The 18157-nt window shown below is 37.3% G+C and overlaps 1 protein-coding gene across 1 annotated transcript; it reads left to right on the forward strand.

The window, feature by feature from the left end:
• The first annotated feature begins 870 nt into the window (after nt 1–870).
• LOC306854018 (transforming growth factor beta-1 proprotein-like) lies at nt 871–16143 on the forward strand. Its single transcript, XM_079391799.1, has 7 exons — nt 871–2853; nt 7937–8200; nt 10361–10447; nt 10565–10712; nt 11474–11624; nt 14057–14167; nt 14448–16143. Exons 1-7 carry the CDS (start codon nt 2529–2531, stop codon nt 14493–14495), a joined length of 1134 nt encoding a protein of 377 aa, XP_079247925.1. The 5' UTR covers nt 871–2528; the 3' UTR covers nt 14496–16143.
• The last annotated feature ends 2014 nt before the right edge of the window (nt 16144–18157 follow it).

An 18157-nucleotide genomic window follows, 5' to 3' on the forward strand; every position in this document is an offset into this window, starting at 1 on the left:
GCCTGTAAATGGTGATGTTAAATAGCAATAACATAGTAGTAGTAGTTAAATAACAGGTACTTGAAATTGGAATAATTATTAGGACTTGAAACCAGCAGATCATTGCACTGCTCTCATTTGGTCCACAAGAGGGGGCCAGAAACACATGTAAATGGATGCTGTCAAAACATATAGAAGTTTAATCAGCTATTTTAAGAACAATATATCAGTTACACCTTACCAAAACATAGCAAAGTCAATATATGTCAAGTATAGAGATCAGTTAAATTTTCTTGCTACTCACATTTAAAGCAATCAAACCAAATCCAATTGAAAATCACAATGCAAAGTGAACTTTGCATAATGTTTATTGCTTTATGAAAATGTATGATGGAATTATTTTCCAGCACAGTATACTACTCTGTAGATTCCCTTTGTATTTTCCTAGGGCAGTGAGATTATCTGAGAGCATGCAAATAACTGGTTGCTATAGTGCTATAGTAGTCTAATTCTGTACTGAGATGACATTGTTTAAAAAACTCCCAATGCAAATGCAATTTCAGCTTCACATCTATTTAGCTGCTTCAAAACATTTCATACAGACTCCAGAAAATAAACAGCAAAGTGGACTTCAGCTCACCGCATGACATAAATGTGGCCTTGATAACAGTGCTCTGTTGTGCAGCTCGTCAGGTTCGGTTTGGGAGTGTGTTTATCCAACAGAGAGCATTCCAGTGTGCCTCTCATCATCTTACCTTGGCAGTCATTTAAAAAGGTGTGTGGTTAGTTTGGCCAGACGCTAGTGTCATGCCCATGTTATTTACCTGTCTGTCCTTTCTCTGTGTGTGTGTGGGTGTGTGTCTTCCAGAAGCTGCTAAGGGCTTCCTGGCCAGTATAAGAGAAGCGCTGTGTGAGCAACAGATTTCAGAGAGTCTGTTAGCCTCATTTCCTGGGCGGAGAGCACTAGTGAAGCAACAGCAACCCTAAAGGAGAGCGAGTGAGTAAGCTCGAGTGGGATAGAGAAGTTATTGGAACGTAAAGCTCTCACAAATCATTTTGTCACCAGCAAGCTCTGACAAGCGAGGAGAGGGAGTGTGTTACAAGAGGGAGCTAATAAAAAGAGTGCTGTACGAGAGGGAAGGAGGGTCTGAAGGACTTTTTTTTACTCAAGACTGAGGTCAAAAGGGATTAAAGTGGACAAACGGAAAAGAACAAAGGCAAGACGGGAAGGAAAAAGGACATTGGCTGTCACTGCTGCGGTTCTCGCGTTTACTGCCTGGCTACTCATGGACGATTCATTTGTTTACTCCATCTGTCACTCGAGACTCGTGGGTTGGACGTGGTTAGTTTGACTTTTCCTGACACATTACATCATTGGGGCCAAAACGTCAGGGTATTTTCCGAGAGGATCTGTTTTCCTTTCAATTCCTCTTGAAATGTGTGTGAGTGTGTGTTGGGGTGGGGGGGAACCAGTGTGTTTGGTTAGCCGGGTCAATGGATCTTTCCACTTGTCTTTGTAGTGGGAAAAGCTTGTTTGAAGAGAAACTGAGGTTGTAGCCCTTAAAAAGCCGTCTAAAAAACACTGGTACTTATTTGAACTGATCTCTTGTGAAGCCTTGGCTCTGAATAGAGTTCCTCAAACTTGACTGAACTTCTATATTATAATTTTGGGTGGTTTACAGAACCTCAAAAGCAGGTTTTTTCCACAAGGTTTGCATGTTAAATGAAGAACGTTCAAACTCTGCAAGTCACCGTTACTGTTATCGGATCATTTGAACGCTTCCGGAAAATCAATCTGACCAGCAGAGGAAACCTAATGTTGTAAATGCAAACTTTTGAAGAAATCTGAGCTGGACACGTCCCTTTGTCTTGTTACGAATGCAGGATGCAGCTGGATGGGGTTGTCCTGTTTAGTCCAATAGTTAACAGGGCTTCTTTAGTGGTTTTCGTGTGAGATGACAAAACATCGGCTGAAGCATCAAGAGGGGTGGAAAGCTGTGAGTAGTTAGTGAGCAAACAGGCTTACAGACGTGTCATTGTATCTCGACCTCTGCGTGTTTTCACAGCAGGAACTATCCAAGACCAGAGGAGAGAAAAAGAGTCAGTCCAGATGAATGCACTCAAACAAGCATTTTTGTGTGCGACTGCCAGCAGTGAGCCGGCGATAAAGTTGTGCCGAAAGGAGAAAAGCGTGTGTTTGTGTGTGAACGTGGGAATTTTTTACTGAAATGCATATGTAAAAGTGGCGGCGTTCAGGTCTTTGTGTGCCTCTAAGCTTGTTTATGTGGGAGAGTTGTTGTTCCATTTGGCCAAACTGCACCTGGATGGACCTCTGAAACAGGTGAGGCATCAGGAATTTCCCTTATTAGATATCAGCTGTTCTGTCAGCTTCATTATTCAAGGTGCTTTCCAGAATCATCATTGGGTAGCTTCACCTCCATAATAACAACACTGCAGTGTCTGTTTGATCCATACGCTCTGCATCAATCACAGACTCTTGGTGAGCCTCTCTCTTTACCTAAAGACAGTTTGGGCTCAGATTTGGCACCATGAGGTTGGTTTGCTTGGTACTGACGGCCCTGTGCATGGTGGCTAGAACGGGAGGTATGTCCACGTGCAAAACTCTGGACCTGGAGGTGGTGAAGAAGAAACGGATAGAGGCCATCCGCGGTCAGATCCTCAGCAAACTGCGCATGGCCAAAGAGCCCGAAACGGAGGTAGACGATGATGGACAGAAGATCCCAGATACCATGCTTTCTCTGTACAACAGCACTGTTGAACTGAGTGAAGAAATGAAGATGAAGCCCGTATCTGTGCAGGCTGAAGATGAAGATTACTTTGGCAAGGAGGTGCACAAGTTCACCATCCGGCAAGGTAAGAAGTGTCCAATTTAACATCATGTCCTATTTATGTCGCCATTCTACGGTGAAATATTTTTGTATTATAATCACTTTATAACTATAACTATAATTGACAGCTGTATAATTGATCTATTTCCTACAATTTTCTGCATGTCTGTGCTAGTCTCATGTCTCTCATTTCATTTTACTGTTCATTTTACGTACTAAAATAAGGTGAGCTCAAACCAAAATTACATGACATTTATTTACGACAAATATTGCAAAGAGTGAATCTGCCATATGTTACCTATAAGATGACATATAATTATCCTGCAAGTTTATAACATATAAAGTTATGCAGCAATATATATATATATACATACATCTTTATTAAAACAAATATGTATGTTTACTTTTCAATGCATTTTTAATGCATACTATATTTTGGATTTACTTATATAACATCAACATGTATTGATAGTTTTAGGATATATAAATCAGCATGACATACAGTATATGTCCAAAACTGAATCACACATACAGTACATAAACATACATATTTATATGGACTATGAAATTGTTTTAATTTCCAAAACGTGTTTTAACTTCTTGTGACAGTATATTTCATATACACAAATGTAACACACATGCTGATTTTGTAAGTAGCTATTTAATTTAGTTGAATAGTATACAGTCATCCAGTCATTACAAAGATTTAATCTTTAATATCTTTTCTTTTCAGAAACATTAGTGTCATTCAAGTATCACAAGTCTTGTTTCTTTAGCTCTGTGAAAAGCAGGCCAACATGTCCAGTTCAGATAATTAATGTTAGGTTCTCTAATGCTGTAACAACTCGTATGTGATGAATCATGCTCTCCTAGGTTTCCCCTGAAACCCCTCATGCATTCACTAGGGGAGCGCGGCAGCATTTCATCCCATTTTAACATTGCCCTCAGGCTACCTGTGGTATTTTAATAGCCTAGTTGTTTTTGCTGTTGGCTTCATGTGTTAGATTGTTAAACTCGAAGCTTTAAAAACAAGTTCTTGCCAGGGGGTGAACATTTTGAGCACACTTCTGTCTGTTCATTCCGAGCAATCCAACCCAACCCAAAGTTGGGTTTCTTTCACAGTTTTTGTCTTGTGCCTGTTAGATCTCTTATTAATACATTGCTACGTCATTTTTTTTTTTTTTTTTTGGATGGGGAAATAACTTTACATGTGATGCTTACCACCCACTTGCTTTCATCCCTCACACTCTTTACCACATTTAACCACAAAGACCTCCGTGGAGATGGGGCTTGCTCGAAGGATGAAAACCAAGGACAAAGAGACATATGGGCGAGAAACTGTTGATAAGGGTAGACGAGTCAGATCTGTCCTTCTCACTAATTCTGTTTTCTTCTGGGGTTAGGGGCTTTCCTGTAACTGAGCCGACTATTTTGTGTCCCGTACTGGTTCTGTCTTTTTGCTCTATTTTTGACAGGCCCATTTGACAGCAAAGGGTTGCTTGTTTCTGAGGTGTGACTAATATTTAGAGGAAATAGTCCCAAATAGCAACATTGAATTCCCCCTTTTGCAGTTTCCCTCATGGGACAAAAGTCCTCTTTATGTTCTTGTGTTTGTGTAAGGCTTCTTAGATTTGTTTAAGGTGGACTACATTTTAATAAATAAGTTCTGATGCAAGGCCTCCCACGCTCAGTATTTACAGTCTGTAGTACTGTAGTAATTTCTTACTTTTGCAAGACTACGTTACACAATAATTAATTGATGCACAGTATGTGAAGCAAGTCCAAGGTTGGAGCCACAATTGTAAATTAATTAGATTTTTACATTTGCTGAAGAAATCTGTGTTTACATTTCATTTTCATAATAAAAATTCTGTTGATTATAAGTCACTTTGTATCTACATGTCAACTAACGCTCATTAGAGTATTAGTAGGCTGTTAAGGTGATGGTTACCCCGTGCTTTAACCAAGCAAATGTCACGGCCCCAGTCATAGGGTGTAGTGTTTGGTTTCCTGGGTGTTTCTTTGAGTTTCTAAGATTTTAGAGTAAGTTTTTAGAACATTTCGATGTGGTTGCTAAACTATTCTGGGATGTTGCTAGGTGGTTTTAAGCAAAATGGCATGACTTGAGATATAATTCATGTAACGTTTTTGGATGAGTCAAGGCTGGAATACACTACACAACCTCTAAAATCTAAACTGATTTTAAAACACTAGGCATCATACACTCACTGACTGTAAATTACAGAGGAAAAACTGGACATCACACATGACTGATGACTGAGGATCACAAACTACCAGAGTTTTCAAGTCATTTCAAACTCAGCAAACTGACATAGAAACATGTGACATTTTCTAAAATCCGATCAAAATATCAAACGTTTTAATCAGTGTTGCGGGTAATGCATTACAAGGAATGTAATCAGATTACTTTTTCAAGTAACTAAAGTAATGCATTACTTTTGAATTTACGACAAAATACTTTTTCAAATAAATAACACGTTATTTTGTTTTCCCATTTTTTCACTGACACTTCTCCTGTCTCCGTGTTGACAGAAATTGGCAGTGAGGCATTTCCTTCAGCCTGTTTCAACTTATTAATTAAATTTTTGGTGTGAAAGGGCCTTTACAGGTGCCAAAAATATAACCTTTGGGTTTTCTGATATTAAAAACAATGGAGACAAAAAGTAGCCCAGGTAACAAAAAGAGCCAAGGTAACAAAAAGTAATGCAAAAGTAACGTAATGCATCACTTTCCGTAAAAGTAACTAAGTAACGCAATTAGTTACTTTTTTATAGAGTAGCGCAATATTGTAATGCATTACTTTCAAAGTAATTTTCTCCAACACAGGTTTTGATATCCGACGACTGGCTAGAATCATAGTCTGAAGGTAAATAAAAAAATAATAATTCTATGGAATCTATCAAATCAAATCTGCAGATTGACTCTGGCTTTTGGCAACTAGCATCAACTTGTCCAGAAAAAAACTGGACAAAAGTGGTGTAATGTATTCCAGCCTGTACTGTATGTGAAAAAAATGTATTAAAGAACAAGGTTTGTTCTAATTGTAGAAATAGAGTGCTCAATTTACAGCCATGCCCAAGTTTCCATGTCCTTCTTCAGGCTAATCAGTCATGCATGTGTGCTATATTTCATTTCATGTTATCACATGTCAAAGATTGTGCTGACTGCACAGCTCGTCTGCCGGGAAAGAGTGTCATGTCTCAATGTGATTGGAGCAGCACAGATAGTCGAGGAAGCAGGGAGTTATGATTCTATGGATGGCGATAGTAAGAGGAGAGGAGTGTAAAGCGTGTGTTGGAGAGGCAGATTTTTAAGCCTGCTGGAATCTGGTTGCACCCATTACTAATGATAGGCCTGTCTCAGTGCCTGTTAGGACAGCTGTCCTGGGTTTACCTGAGCGCCAGTCTGCGTAAACACACATATACAGAAATCCCTCTCCACCCTCATCTGATGCAACAAAGAGCAGTCCTTGACATCTTTTATACAGCATATGGCCACAGGTGTTAATACATGGGACCTATTATAAAATAGTTTCCAAATCAATGTGATATATCCCTGAACAGTGAATAGAACGTTTCCAAAATGTAGCAAGCTAATAAAAAAAAAATCATTATAGCTATTGGATAAATCTTATGAAAGCATGTGGGTCACATTTCAACCCAAAACCACAATAAAATAAAATAAATTATATATATAGTACTCTCACATACTGGATGTTTACAACGTGGTTATTTATTAAGACAATACAACAAATATTACAGTACAATGCTTATTTTTATACTTATTATTAGTAATATAATTACATATTTCACTCTAAAATCAAGATAAAAATTTATATTATTATTATTAGAAGTAGTACTAGTAGTAATAGTAGTAGTAGTAGGAACACTTTAGATCATGGAACACTATTCACTATTAACTAGTTGTTTATTAGTTTGCATAGCCTATTATTTTTGTCTGTTTATCAGTACTTATAAAGCACATTTATGGCTTATTCTTACCATATTCTACATCCGTTAATCATTCACATACCTAAACTTAACTACAAGTACTTTTCTTACTCAAATTAAACTCTTAGTTAATAGTGAATATGTGTTCCCTTATTGAAAGTGTTACTGAAGATAGTAGTTGGTTAGTGGATGGTTAGTGGAATAAACCGCAGAGAATGTTCCAGCCATCCTTCATCCTCCAGCAGATGTCCAGCAACCTCTGATGGATCTCAATCATGTTATCATCTGCTCTCAGACCGTCACAACACTGAGCTCCAGCACAGGAAGTCCCCTTTCTGACAAACATTTCATTTAAATGCCAAGCTTTAAATGTCAAAAATAATGTGTTGTTGTAATGTCATGTGTGGAGGTGTTGTAGTTGGTTTCCTGCATAACGTGTAATACATAGCTGCAAAAATTACTAAAAAAAAAATATATATATATATAAATAGTAACACACTTAATATAGCGGCTATGTTTATTCAACTGGCCTTTAGCTTCTTTTGTTTGAAGACTGGGATACGTCGCACCGGCATTAGGTGCTAGAAGAGTTGAAGTCTATCCAGCAGGTTGAAAAATCAAGGTAGAGTTGACGTTTAGCCAGTAGTAGATGGCTGGCTAATCAGTGGCCGTAAACATAATGAGACTGAGGTAACTCATCCCACACTACAGGCCTCCTCCCCACGTTAAACATCAGCAAAACCAGTTATAGCAACCTTGAACACAGGTTAATGATAGCTTTCTCTTTAAATTACACAGCTACAGCCAAAATACAGGCAAGGGCAGTATAAGCCTCAATAAGCCATACAACACAAATGCTGCCTTGACAGTATTATAAAGGCCAAGAACTACCACCTGACTGACTTAAAAAGCAACAAATTACAGTCCAATAAATACTGAACAATTCACAAACAAGTCAAAACAACTGCTTATGGATAGCCACCTAGTTTATTTAGTGCTTCAAACAAAACTCTAAATATCTTTCAAAGATTTGGCTCCTATTTGGCAAACTTTGGTTCTTTTGTGTGTTAATGGTTAATTTGACAAAAGAGCGATCTGTTGCCTGAGCAACTTTTCTGTCTCTCACTTTCTCTCTAGCTCAGAATGGCACAAAGCATCAAATGACTTTTAACGTGTCAGAGATGAGGCGGAGTATTCCGGACCACCGGCTGCTGTCTCAAGCTGAGTTACGGCTTCGGATTAAGAATCCTACAATGGACCAGGAGCAGAGGCTGGAGCTGTATCGTGGAACAGGCGATCAGGCTCGGTATCTGGGCACTCGCTTTGTCTCCAAGGACTTGTCCAATCGTTGGCTCTCGTTTGACGTGAAACAGACGATGATCGAATGGCTGCAGGGTTCAGGTAAGGTAATTCAGCTAACATCAGTTGTAGTTTCCTAATTGCGATTGATGAGTGTATTTGAGATGTGCTCATAAGAATGCATGTTCCACATAATCTGTTTGGTTTAAACAGTCTACCTTTTCTCGGGCATCTATTTAATGTTGTGATAACCCAAAACCCACAATAATGCAGGCTTCTGTTATTGGCACTGAAATGAGAACAAATAAGAACTTGCAGACCACTGTACTTAAAAGAGCATAGCAATCGTGATGGTACATGTTATACTTAATAAACAAGGAACAAGAGGCTTTGCTATATTATGAATATCGTCATAAGCACCATAATTTGGATGAAATGTTACTTGTACTGAAATATATGTTAGGCAAGTGAGCAAATCTGTTTTATTTGTGGTGTTTGCTAAAGCATTATTACTATTTCTCATACTTATGATTAGGGATTTGAATAAATACAAATATTGTAGTTGGCCAGAGCCATAACCTTGTGGGCAGCCACTTTCAAATATATCCTTTTCACACAACTTTTAAATGTCTTTTTAACCTGTTAACTGCTTGGCTCTCTTTGTTATTGCCTTTCCCCATCACATATATTAGTAATTAGTTGCCATTTGAAAGCTTAAACTCTCAAAATTAATTTTGTGAAAACCGTTTTGAAATTGGATTTTGGATTTGACCATGGAAATGTTATTTTAAATCCTTTTAGTGAGCGGTGTCAAGTGCCATATTACAAAATTTGCTATCATATTTTATAATCAAATTTTTTTTCTAATATTTACAAAACATATTGTTGGAAAGGTCTGAATCTCAATGTTTCATATTCTGTGGAATATTTATTTATTTATTTTACATTTGTGACAGGAAAATGCATTTAAAAAACCCAGTGGAGTTTAGGTGGCATCCAGTGGCTATTTTGGTATAGCACCTAAACAAAATCATATTTTTCGATTTTTGTGATATCAACTTCAAATTTGGAGCATAACTTAGTAAGACATATATGGCTTATGGCATATGGCATATATCAATATTTTGTGTAATATTTATTTTATATAACAAAAAATAAAGTACATTTTCTTTATAGTAAACCTAAACCTTTATAGCGGTTTTTACACATATCTTTCACCTCACCAATAATCTTCTTTAAAAAAGACCAACCTTAGATCTGCATTCCAAAGCATTCATCAATTACGACGGTTTCAGTTCAGATTTTATTGTATTTGTTCAGTGCATTTTTACAAATATGTTTAAAAATGATTAAGCAGTTAAGATGCTATTCGGCATGATTTTTTATTTATTTATTTTTTATTTACTTGCTCCTCTAAAGTGGTTATTATTGCAGTTCTGGAATTTGTCTTTTGGAAGACTGTTCTGAAACACAGCTTTGTTTCTCAGCAGACTGTTAAAGACACTAGTCTCCCTGAAATCTTGTAAAATCAGACAATTAGATTAAACTGAAGACACTTTCTCAAAGTCTAAGTGTGCCACGTGCATCAGACAGTTAGCTAACAGAGTGTGGGCTTTCTGACGTCTGAGACTGAGACTAATCATTTCCTGTCTTTTCTCCTACTGCCATGTCTAATGAAGGTGAAAAAGTTCAAAAACAGAAAAGTAGTCAGGGTTACTTTAAATTAACCATTATAATCCAGAATTATGAATTTATATGTGACTACAGTCTTATTTGAAATACAATGGTTTAACTATGGCTAGTAAATAACTATTAAATTCTATTAATAAGTGCTTTGTTCAATATAAATAGAGAGTAACATGCCTATGAACATGAATAGCAATGTAAATATGTATAGCAAGTTTACAATTATTGTTCATGATTAGTTCATGTATTAACTAATGTTAACTCATTAAGCTGTTAACATGAATCAATGTATTTATATATGTGCAAGTTAATGTTAACTAAGATTAACTAATGCTGAACAGTTCATGGTTAGTTAATGTTAACTAATGACATCTTATTGTAAAGTGTTACAGATTAAATTAATGATGGTAATTTTAAGAAAAACTGGCTGAAACAACTATATTATTCATTCTGAATGGATTTGATTAGTATGTGACCAATTTTTACATACCCATTTATTTCTATCTTTGATGTTAGTGCATGTGTTAAATGGTTCATACAGTGCAAAACCCAAATAAACTTGTGTGTGTTTAACAGAAGAGGAAGAAAGTTTAGAGCTGAGGTTATACTGTGGCTGTAAGACAGACCAGCAGAGTACTGATAAATTCCTCTTCAGTATATCAGGTATGATAATCTCAATAATCTGAAACCTAGTGCTGGAAATGTATGACAAAATAATCCAAACTGATATAATCTTTGATGTAATATTTTTCTCTGTGTGCTGTATGCATGTATTTTCAGGACTAGACAAACAGAGAGGTGACACTGCTGGTCTGGCAGAGATGATGGCGAAGCCTTATATTCTGGCTTTATCTTTGCCTTCTAATGGCAACTCCCTTGCATCCGCTCGCAGAAAACGAGCTGTTGGCACTGATGAAACGTGTGATGAGTAAGCCTGTTTGCTCTCTTTCACTATTTATGTTTTGTTTATAGATACAGTATAGGAGTACAGATAACAAATACTTATACTCTTCTCATTTGGCAGTGCTGGTGCTGGACCTCTGGGGGTCCTAAGCACAACTGCTTAGGCCGCCCCGTCAGTGCATCCATAAAAACTCCAAAATGACCCCTGACCCCTTAATCTGTTCTCTCAGAGCAGTTAAGAAAATTACAAACTATATGACAAATTTAATAGAAAAAAGATCCAAATTAAATAATACATTTAGCTTACTAAAAATAATAGCCTACCCTACAGAAATTGAATGATGTTATACATCATTAAGTATACATTGATTGTTATTAAAGTTACTAAAGTTATTCAGTGAAGAACATTAAATGACTGAGACAGCAGCAGGTTTATAAGGCTGCTGTCACTGACAATGCATAGATCTAATATACAGACAAGCATTCAATTACCAATGTTCCCCTAAGACATAACTGATTGCATTTAAGTAAGAACTCACCAAGATAGACCTTTGGCATATTTTTTAACAGGACTTCAGACATTTGGTGGACTGCCACACAGAAATAAATCAGAAAAAAAAAAAAAAAAAACACGGATTAAAACATAAAATTATGTATGGCAATTCCAGCTGGGAAAAAAAAGATGTAATTCAACAATTCACCATCAAGTATTTCTATATCTAAAATTGAGGTGTAAAAATGTAATGCAAGTAGGCACAACATTTCTTTCCCAACATTCTCTGGCAGAAAAACTGAGACCTGCTGTATGCGGAAGCTTTACATTGACTTTCGGAAAGATCTGGGTTGGAAGTGGATCAACAAGCCGAAGGGATACTTTGCCAACTACTGCATGGGCTCCTGTACCTACATCTGGAATGCTGAGAACAAATACTCTCAGGTAGGGTGCTGTTTCACCCCTGTCCCATTTGGCCTGTAAAGCTGACACATAGGTATTTAAAAGTATGTACTTCACCAGTGACTGTGTAACAAAAGCTACAGTATGTCTGAACATGCTCCTTGCCGGCTTTCTTCACCTGGACATGTTGAAAGGAATCCTTAAACTCTTCTTTGGTGCTGTGCAAAGGCTTATGCCAATATTAGTCTAAAATTACATACACAATGAACACTTTCTCAGAACACCAGAACCTTTTTGGGTTAATATTTTTAACATGATTTGGGATGCACTATTTCTAATCTATTTACAATTTAGTACAAAAAACATCACATTTAGGCCTCGTTTAGATTACATGGTTCAACTGACCCAATTCTGTTTTGTTTTTTCCTTCCATGTGGCACAGATCGAATGACCTACGAACGTGTATGCAGGAAAAAAACACATGGATTCCAATATTCTCGGATCAGTTACAGGCCTTATTCATATGTGTAAATAAGTCGGATATGAATTGGATTTGTGCATTTGCATCTGCCATGTTAGCACACTGATCGGATATTCCCATTAATGTGAGTCGTACATCACTGAAAAAGTGAAGGTGGCGAATTACGTCAACTCAGGTGGATGCTTTCCTGGGTAGAGTTGCCAACTCCACAGTTTTCCAGTGAAATTGGGATACTTTTACACTAGCCGTGTTTCCATTACCCTTCAAATTGCGCAAATTGAAAGTACAAATAGAAAATATGCTCATTGGAACGCTCACATCAGTTTTGCAAAAACTCATATTGCAAAAAAGTTTTTGTGCTCACATGAGGTGGTTCTTTAGGCAATTCGAAAAATAATTTATTTATTTTTTCTCGCATTTACAGCTAACTTGACGTACGTAAATGTCACATGATCATTCTTCAATGCACTATAACCTCCAAGAAACACCTCATATGTGGCCGTTCTCAAGTTTTTTAGTCCGCACGTTAAATCTATTTCTCCCTCAACCATGGATTGTTTTGCCATGTGTAGTGTAAATTCAGATATCAGAATCAGAAAGAGCTTTATTGCTCTTTTATTGTCACTTTTAAAAGAAAATATAAACCAGTGTTGCGGTCCTACTCGCCTGGCTCCGAGCGGGATTCGAACAGCGGTCTCCGGCGTGGGAGGCGGGTGCTCTAACAAGGAGGCTAAAAGCCACGGCCCCTAGCATCTGTCGCTAGAGCGCCACTTGAGATCGGGGAGTGAGGTTTTACCTGTACAGCACTTACCCGCTGGCCTCTGCTACACTCACCCCCCTAAACCACACTCCCATCCGGGTCACGGCACCAATGTTGCGGTCCTACTCGCCCCGCTCTGAGCTGGATTCGAAACATGGTCTCCTGCGTGGGAGGCAGGCGCTCTAACAAGGAGGCTAAAGGCCACGGCCCCTAGCGTCTGTCGCCACTTGAGATCGGGGAGTGAGGTTTAACCTGCACAGCACTTACCCGCTGGCCTCTGCTACACTAGTCATCAGAAAAAATAATCAGATACAGTCCAGAAAGTGGAATTGGGCCTCAAGAACTGCAGTGTAAATGTAGACTTAAATTTCCTGCCTGCAATATTTGCTTGCTCTGGTTGGTTTCTGTCATTTTTAGAGCAAGGACACACAACACCATTCTAAGAATCTGATGACAGATTTATTTGAGTTGGAATCTATGTAATAAGTATGCAGTGTTGCACCTGTGGCTGTGTACAGTACATTAGTTCATTTTCAATGCAGAGTTACAGTATTATCCAGAGGGGCATTTGCAGAGGATAGAGAAGAAGTGCTAAAGTTGTCAAAAACAAGTTTTGAATGACTAGTTTCCCCAAGGGCTGAAATGCCATATGTCATTACATCTTGAATTATAACAGTGTTGTTCTTTTTAGCTTTTTGAGTTGTACCTATGCAAGCTTCAAATTTCACCAGTTTCAAGAATTCACAATATATATATATATATTATTATTATTATTATTTTTTTTAAATGCCTTTAACATGGAGGTCAGTGGGGTTCAAAACAACACTGGACAAAAAACAAAATATTTTAATATTTAAGTGAATCTGATTAACAGAATAAATTCATGCACTACATTTAAACTAATGTCTTTTCTAATTAGTGTTACACAATTTTAATTGTATTTCATGGTGCAATTTTAAACCTTTTACCATTTTTTTTAACATTAAAATAGTTTACCATTACACAACTAAACTCATGATTAAAATACGCCATAATATAACTTTCAGCCATCCGTCATCATGTGCAAATCACTCTATGCTCTATATTTGATCAGGAGTCAGTGGTCTCAATGCATTTCAATGTGAGTTTACATAACAGTTTGCTCTTATGAACACTTATTTTACAGGGTGCAGACATGCACAGCTTCATTGTTTCATTGCAGTATCAAATGGTATGTGTATTTGTGTCTCACAGATATTATCCTTGTACAAACACCACAACCCTGGTGCATCTGCTCAACCATGCTGTGCACCTGCAGTCCTCGACCCTTTGCCGATTGTGTACTATGTGGGAAGACAACACAAGGTAAATGCCTCTTTCTGACTGTTTAAATGGCTTCTAAACTTCATGCATATAGATATCCCAGAACTGGTGTCAAAGTACTTTTAAGGCAGGAAAGGCACAAATAGTGTGTTCTTTGGAGTGAGAACAATTTGGTATATCTATTATCTGAAAAGAAGTTTATGTGGAAAGTACTTCATGTTATGCACAAAAAATATCTGTATCTCCTCAGTCTCTTAAATTGGCCATTTTCACCTGAATTAATTAATGTGAATGAGTCATTTTGTCATGGCTCTGTTTCTAGGTGGAGCAGTTGTCCAACATGGTGGTGAGGAGCTGCAAGTGCAGTTAGAGTTCATCTGACTGCATAACGTTATGTTTTCTTCAGAAGTGCTCCGTTGCTTTATCTCTCTCTGGACGATAAGTAAGAGAATGCACAGAGAGATAGACATAAACTCTCAGTGGGAAGGAAAATCAGGAGCTGAGACAACTGACGTGGACAGGAGAAAGGAGAAGAGACAGTCGAGCAAAAGTGGAAGCAAAAGGAAAGAGGGGAAAAGAAACTATCAGACTTTCTCAGCGATGTCCCTCTACAATGGCACACAAAGACATTTCGTTAAAGCATTTCATAAAACAAGTTCAATATTAAACCAAGTATATGCTTTATCTTTTTTAATGTTTATTTACATGATTAATTCCCATTATTTATTGTGCCTTCTAAGTTCATAATTTGATTGTATCATGAAGGCAGCCGTGTAGCATTGCATGCCAAATGTACAATGAAGATTTCTAATGGTGCTGAACTGATAAAGGAAATCATGTCAAAGGAACATTTCAAATTTCAATTAAACGTAAACACATAAAAGAGAAGTGTTTGCACTAAACGATGGAAGTGAAGGCTCATGACGTGCAGTATGAGACTTACAAAGAAAGCTAATGGGATTGGAGCATGCAACAATGAACTGCTTTAATTATTATTATTATTAGTTTTTTATGTGCACCGTAGGGTTTATTGTCATGCACAGCTTTTCTGTGAACAGGGTCTGAGTGGAACACTAGAGGAATAGGACTGAATGGTGAACATTTCAAACTTCGTATTGCACACAATACCGAGTGTCACGGGAAAATGTCTCCTGTAGTCAGGGTTTGTTAGTTCTCAAAAATATGTACAGCTTTGCTAAATGAATGCATTGGTCAATCTCAGCAAAACATGTCTGAGACATGTTTCACATTTATTAAATACAATCATTTCATTATTTTTAGGACCATTAAGATTGTTTGCATTGTGTGATTTCCTGTGACACAATTTGTAATTTATGTATTCGATTCAGTTATTATTGTTTTACAGTAAAGGGACAGACAGTACACAAAATACATACATGATCTGTAAATACTTCTATTAAATTATTAAATGAAAGTAATGCATCATTTTTATTACGCTAAGAAGAATGTGCTCAGTTGTCAAAATGCAAAGAATCTGCTCCTAAAAACAGGCTTAATGTTCTTGCAAAATATACTTAAATTTTTTTTTCTGCTGGTTTTGAGGTGAAATTTCAGCTTTCATGTTTGTGCAAGTGATGTGTTTGTGTTAGTGAGTCTGTATCTATGCGTGTGTACTGTATGTTTGTTGTGTGGTGTTCAGCTGTGTTGGCCTCGTGCTGACATCTGTATGAGGAACATTAGTGTGTATATTTATAGAGGCTTCCTGTTTGACATCGACGGTGTTGAGTGATGGGAATTGTGTTCTGTGTGTTAGTTTAAAGACAATACGGCAACACACTGTTCGCAAAATGAATGCAGTGTCACTCTTCACTGAAAAATACTGTCCTCTTTGTTATGACATTTTTTAAATTGTTTTAAATTGCTACAGAATTCCTTTGATAAACATTTCACATCCATGTGTTTTATTATATAATTACATTTCCTTTTTTGCAATTATTTTATGCCATTGTGACACATGAATTGTTTCAATAAACAAAACTCACAATTCAGTCCACAGTATCTAATGTAAAGACAGATTGTTATGCACAAATACAAATAATTTACTGTGAAATAATGTACTGTACTACATGAAATACTGTAGTACAGTAAAGAATCCTGTCCAAAAGTTAACTAGAGGAGAAATGGCAGTGTTGGAACACATTTTGTTATATAACATTTCCACATTTAGCCTTTACAAAGCAGTTTGGCAAAACAAAAAAGTAGTTTCAATCAGTTTAGAAGCTACATAAGATGTAGTGTTAAATACAAGTAGGCCTAGTGTAGGTGGAGTGATGGAGTTACAGCTCCTTTTCTACAGCAAATTGTGCTTTACAAACAACCGTACTTATATATAGATATAACTTATTAATGTATAAAAATATCAATATTAAAAAGGGCATATCTTCATATCAACATGTTATTCCTTAATGCATTTTTAATATCTAATGTTTTAAAGGGGCATAATGGCACATCAAATTTTCCTTGATCTTTTGACATACAGCTCTGGAAACATTTAAGAGACCACTTCCAAATGATGCGTTTCTCTGGTTTTACTATTTATAGGTATATGTTTGAGTAAAGTAAACATTTTTGTTTCATTCTATAAACTACTGACAACATTTCCCCAAATTCCAAATAAACGTATTGTCATTTAGAACATTTATTTGCAGAAAACGACGACTGGTCAAAATGACAAAAAAGATGCAGCATTTTCAGTCCTCAAATAATTGGCATGGTAATGCACATGACAATGTTAATGTATTTGGTCTTGGCGGAATAGATCTGTCCGAGATTTGCTTCCAATATGTCCACAACATGCTGCTGCAAGCATGTAAGAAATACTGCTGCTGCAAATATAAAATACGTGAAATAACCCCCATATAGCATACATGAATCACCTTGTAGCAGATCTATACAGGTGGAGCTGGGGAAGGTGGAGGGTTTCTGAAGCATGCTGCAAACTGCTACAGCAAGCACTAGTCATATTTTTTAATATTGAGCAGCGAGCTCATTGGCTACCAATACAGGAGAGAACCAGTCAGCTGTGCCATGTGATAATGATGTCATTAGGTCAGATTGAGTTAGACCTATTGGACAGCGCCATCTAGAGTTTCATGCCAGAACTCTGTATTTCAGAATTCAATATTTGGTGCAATAACCCTGATTTACTATCACAACTTTCATGTGTCTTGGCATGCTCTTCACCAGTCTTTCACATTGCTGTTGGGTGACTTTATAGCCTAAAACTCCCGTTCATAGCCCCCCCTTTTCCACGACTAAATAATAGCTGGGATAAGTTATCATACACATACACAACAAATGTAATATTTTCAATTCATTCTCATTACTCAGCAATTATACTGGGTTTTAGTTTTTTCTTGAGTAGGCCGATACTCTGTTGGTGCGTTTGATGAATTCACTACACAAAATTTATCTTGCGAAGTGAAACGCACGGACTGCAAATACATTATTCAGTAACCAGATAATACACACATTCTTTCTATGAGGGCTGTGCTTCACTAAATAAAATGATTTAATAAATACCTGTTTACAATAAGCTCTTACTCGCACGTACACAGCACAGGAGTGCAGAGCCATGATCTCTTCCTATTGATCACATTCCAGACGTTTTCAGTGGGGTTCAGGTCTGAATATTGGGCTGGCTATAACAGGGTCTTGACCTGGTGGTCCTACATCCACACCTTGATTGACCTGGCTGTGCGGCATAGAGCATTGTCCTGCCTGATACCCCAGATCATCACCGATGCTCCACCAAATTTCACAGTGTGTGTGGGACATTGTGGCTTGTAGGCCTCTCCAGGTCTCCGTCTAATTATTAGACGACCAGGTTTAGGCAAAGCTGAAAATTCAAATCCTTATGGTGTTTTGCAAACCTCAGCCTGGCTCTTCTTTGCTTCTCATTCTCGTTTTTTTTTTTTGTAGCTTTGCCCTGCCCCTAGGAGCCTGTTTCGAACCGTCTTCACCATGCACTTCACCCAAGCTGCCGTTTGCCATTCTTTTTGTAGGTCACTT

Source organism: Barbus barbus, assembly GCF_936440315.1.
Source record: "Barbus barbus genome assembly, chromosome: 34".
NCBI lineage: Eukaryota > Metazoa > Chordata > Actinopteri > Cypriniformes > Cyprinidae > Barbus > Barbus barbus.

Coding starts and splice junctions, on each gene's coding strand:
- LOC306854018 (XM_079391799.1), top strand. CDS start 2,529: ATGAGGTTGGTTTGCTTGGTACTGACGGCCCTGTGCATGGTGGCTAGA. Junction 2,854..7,936: donor CAAGTTCACCATCCGGCAAG/GTAAGAAGTGTC, acceptor CTTTCTCTCTAG/CTCAGAATGGCACAAAGCAT. Junction 10,713..11,473: donor ACTGATGAAACGTGTGATGA/GTAAGCCTGTTT, acceptor ATTCTCTGGCAG/AAAAACTGAGACCTGCTGTA.